This window comes from Pinus tabuliformis, chromosome 9, assembly GCF_031772625.1.
Source record: "Pinus tabuliformis cultivar Carrire ecotype Pingquan chromosome 9, CPIR1, whole genome shotgun sequence".
Classification (NCBI taxonomy): Eukaryota; Viridiplantae; Streptophyta; class Pinopsida; order Pinales; family Pinaceae; genus Pinus; species Pinus tabuliformis.
The window spans coordinates 572,857,141-572,863,610 of record NC_142307.1 but is presented as its reverse complement, the minus strand read 5'-3'; the positions used below and the strand labels follow the sequence as shown (position 1 = coordinate 572,863,610).

Genomic DNA, 6,470 nt, shown 5'->3' with positions numbered 1-6,470 from the left:
ACACTTGATCCAAACAAGCAAATGGTTATAAGACTTAGTACCTGCAAATGAAATTCAATATTTAATGAAGGTTAGATAAATTATTAACAACCATTCAAATGTAAAAGTAAATGAGAGAAAAGAAGGAAAAACAAGAATTAATTAAAATACGAGAGAAAAGACTAAGGAATGGGAAATGAAAGGCCAAGCCTGTTGGCCTTCCTAACACCCCAACTCTCCTTATTTCTTCTTATATTTTCACTCTCAAAGGGTCTTTTGGCCAAACAAAGCAGTACGCACAAACAGCCAAGACTACATTGCAACCAAAGATTGTCAGAATAAGAGCACTGAGCAACCATTGAGTGTTGGTTTTGTCACTTGGGTTTCCAAGGTAAACATTGTCTTTATGTGATGAAATTTTCTCAATGGCTGTGTTAATTTTTGTCCTTGGGTTATTGGTAATTTCTTTGTGTTTAAAATGATGTCAATAATTAGATTGATGGCTGTGATGAAGAAATTCCACTGTAATACATTATATGTTCTTACAAATTCATTTTTATATTAATAATCTGTATTTCATTGTTTCAATAACTATCAGATTATGTTAATGGTGGAGAATTCAATCTCTATTGTAGCTCTATAGATTTACTTCACAATTTCATTTTTCCTTAGCAAATAAAGAATTTCAACAACTCTATATTCATCAGCATTATTTTTATTCCAAGATTAGAAATCTATGGCTGCAATTACTTGGTTGTCGCATTTTTTCTAGTAATTACTAATCCTATGCAGCAAAAATTGGTGGTTATTAAAGCCTTACACAGCTCAAGTTGAATCCCCAAAGTGTTACACAACTTATGCTTCTTCCCCTAGCAGTAGATAGCAAGAAATTTAAGCTTGGGACGTCATACACAGCAAGAGAATAAGTCTGTGAGGCCATACATGTTTTCTAGGTGAGTTTTGATGTTGTAGGGAGGTAGTATAGGCTATACGCATATTGGATTATTTTACTCATTTCCTTGAGGGTGTCTTAGTGTTGGCCAGACATTTAAATGATGTCAGGTGGTAAGTTGGGTGGTTATGTGAGCCATTAAGGCAATGGTCATTGAAATCATAAACCTTTTCAATTGTTCTTCCTCCCATTGATTCTGTCATCTCATATTTCGAATATGTGTGGTCATATCATGGGTAATGTGTTTGACATTGTATGGCTTTTTCTTATTCTCACCTTCCTATGCAACTAGCTAATATATGTGAATTAAGAGATATCTTAATTTTGTTTACTGAATAATGCTACGTGGAAGTCGAGTTCGGCCATAAGCACAAGAAACTTGTGAGGGCATTTAAAATTGTATTTTAATTGTCAATGAAGCTCTGTCCATTTTTTGAAAGTCACTTGGAAGAATCTATACAGATCGATGAGCAATGTCTTGCAATGAAAACTTCAGCCAAAAGTTGAGTACATACTTATGTTGATTGCAATTAAAGGTACATTGAGATGAGTTCCTTTTGTTGTCCAAACATAACATAGCAAGTTGGTAGCATTATTCATTTTGTTTAAAAACAAGTCAAGAGACTGTGCATTGTTATCTTAACACAACAAAGGTTGATCTGTTGCAGGCAGTGGAAGCAAAGTCACTTCAATTCAGTGATGGTTATTATTGGCCGATGGTACCAAATCAGTAACCAAGCCTTGAACCCGAGCTTAAGCAGAGCCTTCATGCCCATATAGCAATCCAAGAAGCATAGTCTCAACCTTGATCATCTTGATAGATTCAATTCAGTTGAATATCAAGATGTAAAGGAGTTACATTGAAGACAATTCTCGATGTCAGAGTATTTGCAAAGTCTTGGTTTTTATTAGCATAGTAACTATCATGTTGTTAACTGGTTGACGTGTGCAAGTTACACCAAAGAATAGGACATGAGTAGTTTTGCACTTAGTATTGCATCAAGAACAAATCCTTAGTAGCCATTTTGAAGATAGAGTTCTCTAAATAACTCTAAGAATAGATACATAAATTTAAATTCACGAGGCATCCATGTTGGTGAAGTGAGTGAGCTATAAGTCCCTTGTTTACTTATCAACACTTCGCCACACACATTTCTTTGTCCCTCGTGACATTCCCTAAAATTTGGTGATGTCAACACATGTCCGCCAATCACATTTCTCTATTCCAACATCCCCATGTCCTCCCCACATCCCAAAAACTTGGTGGAACATTGGTTTTGCAAATAATAAAATTCCACATAGAACCAAATAAAATATGTTTTCTAAATCATTTCATTCCATAGAAATAATAGGTGCTTCTTTCCCTTGAAAGACAAACTCCAAGCACCTGCTATGACCAATTATAAAACCACAATAAAATTATATTGAAGGACACAAATGATTGGCAACTAACACTGTTAAGGATAAAGCATCCTATTAAGGTCCACTTAGACCCGCTTGGTTTATAGGACATGTGTTAAGCCCTTTTTTTCTTTTTTTTCTTTTTTTTTTTTTTTTTTTTTTTTTTTTTTAACACATGGTGAATCGGTAGCTATCAAGTTTAATCCACGGGAGACCCAGGATCAAACCTCATTGCTGCCACTATAACACCAAGAGCATATCCAACCACCTGCAAGTCGGGTATACTAAGATCCTATGATTTTAGCAAGAGCACACCCACGGGAGGGGGGTCCGCCCCTCTAGCCGCCACCACAGCAGGTCACTGTACTCAATGAGATTTGAACTTCAGACCTCCCGGGCTTCGCCCATGTGTCTTACCGTCAAACCACACATCACTGTACCATGTGTTAAGCCCTTTTGATGATGGAAGGAAACCAACTTGAGAGGTCAAACACCTTCCCTCTCTTACACACACAAGTGCTCTACACTACTGAGGTTTGAAGGGTCAAGTTCTATCCTTCGAATTTAATAACCTTTAAGCAGCAGGCAATGAGGAAAGAGCAATGACAGCCTAAAAGATAGTAGTTCAAAAATAGAACAATACATTAATAGAGTACACGTATATTAAGTTTAGATATACAACATTTAGGATCCGTAATTACCGAGTTACAATTAATAACTCATAAAAGATACTATAAGCGAAAACAGTGGAAATAAAGCAGCAATTGAAGACATGGTATTCAAAGCATAAAAAGACAAAAAGCTTACAGACAAAGATATAACAGGCAAGATTAAAAAAACGGACAAAAATAGATAATAATGTCACTTTTGTTGGAAAATATCTACCACTCATAACGAGAACCATATGTATGAAAAAGCATTTCAGTGTGCATTGGGCAGAATACTGAATCTTCAAAAACAAAGATGCTTTATCCACGAATAACCAGCAAAGGATACTTCATTGACATGCCACTAGATACTAGAAAACTGAAAATAACATCTTCAAAACACATAGTACCTAATGCATCATTACAGAATAATTTAAAATAAGCCAACATATTTGGCAAGAAAACTTTTACATGTCATCAGAGAGATATGTTTGTGGGAAAACACAGAAAAACTAACCCTATTGCAAATGGAAAAGAGAAGCAAAATATTCAAATTGTCTCACAGCCAGAACCATGCATTCTACAGAAAATACTATTTTGCCATCTTTTGAAAGATATCAGTACTTTAGGCTTTTTGCTGAAGTAAAACTAGAAAAAATAAATAAGTGAGTCACTTATACTGAGACTCGAGGCAATGCAGAACAGGCCATCCTCTAGAAGATTGCATCGGTATTGCCATGATTTCTTTATATCCAAGTCTCAAGAGATCTCTCAAGCTTCCTACCTTATTCTCATGACCTGGGGCAACTTCTTCTTATCATCTTCCTTAAGCTTCTGCCTAGCTCGTTGGTTCTTTCCAGTTGCATTCAAGTCTTGCTGCTTCACTTGTGAAGGTGGTGCACCATGTGGCCCTAGATAAATCTGATCATTTACAGCGATTACCTGCAATAAATAAAATTCCATAGTATTTTACTATATGCCCCAAACAGGCCCACAAAATGGTAATAGCATGTCCTCTACCACCAACTTGTCTGAGTTTGTTTCTAAATTACTAAATCCCTATCTATTAAACAGCAAGACTCTATAATGCCAACAAGCACTTCCAATTTTTGTGCGTGCTCTTGTCAATGGGAATTTTGTAGTATTTACTATATACCCCAAAACAATGCAAAAGGCTAAAAAATATTCTGAGACAAAGTGGCAATAGCATGTTCTCTATCCCCAACTTGTCTGAGTTCGAATCTCTATCGCTATCTATTCAACAGGAGGACTCTATAATGCCAACGTGCACTTATAAGTTTTGTGCTGTGTTGTTGTCAATGGGGCCGTCAATTATGATCATACAAAGTGACTACGCGCAATAAACAAAATCCCATGGTGTTTAGTACAGACCCCAAAGCAACCCAAAAAGAAAAAAGTACTGAAACAAAATGGCAATGGCATGTCCTCTGTGGCCAACTTGTCGAAGTTCATTTCTCAGTAAAAATCCCTACATATTAAACAGAATGGCTCTATAATGACCATATGCACTTTGAAGTGTAGCGCTGTTGTCGATAGGGCATGGATTCACTGGTGCTATAGACAGAGGATCGAGCTGTCCACCTAGGTTCCATTCTTCCTATGATCTAACCCACCCAAAGAGATGAGACCGGATATAAATCCCAGGTGATTTTAACAGAATAGTCACTCCTCGGATCTGACGACTAGGTAGAAGGAAGTCTGCTCTATGCAGTGCACATTCTTGAGGCATGCTTCTTCAATCACTTTCCCCAACGAAAAGAATGGATAAAAAATAAGAACAATTCTGCATTATAGAGCATAAGCTAGTTGGGTCATGTCGGTCAAAACAGCTATAAACTGCATTGCAATTTCCATCGCATTCAACAACCGAATCAACATTCAAAAGGAAAATGTGGTGGTATTGCTTTAAATTACTGCAACACAAAATTCATCTTACACCAGAAAATCAACCCAAGATTGAACTATTGACCTTTCAACAAACTAAATAAGTTCCCGATAACACATAAGCGATCTTATCGAGATATAAATAAAACTGAAAATGGTAGATTGTCGCCAGTTTTTTTAGAAAATATAGGCATTGTTGATACTTCAAAACACAGTGAATGCGGACAGAATACAAAAGAAGAGTGCAATCTAACAGGACTCAGTGCAAATATCAACAAACAAAAATTTAATGATTGAACGAGAAAAATGATAAAACCCTTAGGTTGTAGTCGCCTTCACCTTTTGAGTGGATAAACTGAAACTGTTAGCAAGAGATTCCTTCTTTTCCAATGAAGATTTCTTCAACTTCAGGGTTGGAATCTCAAAGCCATCAGCATCTGTACCCATCAAAACCAAACAAGTCTTCCATCAATTTTTTTTTTGCATTAATTGCTAAAAACAAAAACCATATAATAGGACACTGGCAGTCAAAAAGGCTGAAATTTCACATATAGTAGACGATGGTAGTGAGAAAGGCTGAAATTTCTTCCCTTTCCCCCGGGTGTTAGTAGAATTAGAGAGTAAAATGATTGAAAGTGCCCAAAATCTGCCTTCCCAATAAAATATGTGAGAGAGACCGAACGAAAATAACACGAGTGAGAGAGACTTATACCCCATTCATCTTGTCCAGCAGAAAGAGAAAGGATGGGATCCATCTCCGTCTCGCCCTAGCTGAGCGCCCAAGCTCATGGGATTTGAACCCTGAAACTATAAAATCCCTAAACACTGGGATTTGAACCCTGAAACTATAAAATGCCTAAACACCTAAGAATAGGTCTGCTCCTCCGAGATCACTCATTGCCGCGGATGAAAAAATAGTCGAGCCGATCTGTCCCTCTAATCTTATACCCACGGCTCGCTAAATGCTTCAAATGCCTATGACGTGCCATTTCGTTTAGCTCCAACTTTAGATGCCGGTTTGGTAGAGATATGAAGACCTCGCTAAATCTGTCCCACGTCTACGATCGTGGCGACCAGCTACCGTCCGCTAATGCTACGCTCGAACTTCAACGCGGACGGTTCAACCGTGGTTAGATTGTAAGTGGTACGCAAACTCTGATTACTGTTATTTGCTTTGGAATCTTCTTCTTTTCGTTCTATATATTTTTGGACATGGAACATATTCCAATTTAGATATTTTTTTATTTAATGTGATTTTGTATTTTTAAATTAATTAAATTATTATAGATATTTTAAGGGTGTTTTCAACGTTTGTATTTTTAAAAAAAAATTTAAATTAATTAAATTATTATAGATATTTTAAGGGTGTTTTCAACGTTTGTATTTTTAAAAAATTGTTTTACGCTGGTCATAAATTTAAAATTAAGTTAGATTTATGCTGATTTTTAATTTATATATTTTTATTATTTGTATTTATATAAATTTTATATTAGATATATTTTTATTTTTAATTGTTTTGGCGGCTCATTATAGTCTACTATGAGGGTGATGTTATAGTGGTGTAAATGTATGTAAACATTTACATA

At 36.1% G+C, this 6,470-nt stretch overlaps 1 protein-coding gene across 1 annotated transcript; it reads right to left on the bottom strand.

Annotated features, from left to right (window-relative positions):
- Nucleotides 1–3,365: 3,365 nt before the first annotated feature.
- Nucleotides 3,366–5,847, bottom strand: LOC149149846 (uncharacterized). The gene is made up of 3 exons (XM_089440867.1): nucleotides 5,597–5,847; nucleotides 5,224–5,321; nucleotides 3,366–3,921 (listed from the first exon to the last, which is right to left on the bottom strand). Exons 1-3 carry the CDS (start codon nucleotides 5,637–5,639, stop codon nucleotides 3,760–3,762), a joined length of 303 nt encoding a protein of 100 aa, XP_089296993.1. The 5' UTR covers nucleotides 5,640–5,847; the 3' UTR covers nucleotides 3,366–3,759.
- Between the last annotated feature and the right edge of the window lie 623 nt (nucleotides 5,848–6,470).

Bases quoted from the DNA above. Each gene is read 5' to 3' on its own strand.
- LOC149149846 (XM_089440867.1), bottom strand. From the start codon at position 5,639: ATGGATCCCATCCTTTCTCTTTCTGCTGGACAAGATGAATGGG. The intron at 5,322-5,596 runs GTATAAGTCTCT...TGATGGGTACAG, and splicing joins TGCTGGACAAGATGAATGGG to ATGCTGATGGCTTTGAGATT. The intron at 3,922-5,223 runs GTGAAGGCGACT...TATTTATTGCAG, and splicing joins TCAGTTTATCCACTCAAAAG to GTAATCGCTGTAAATGATCA.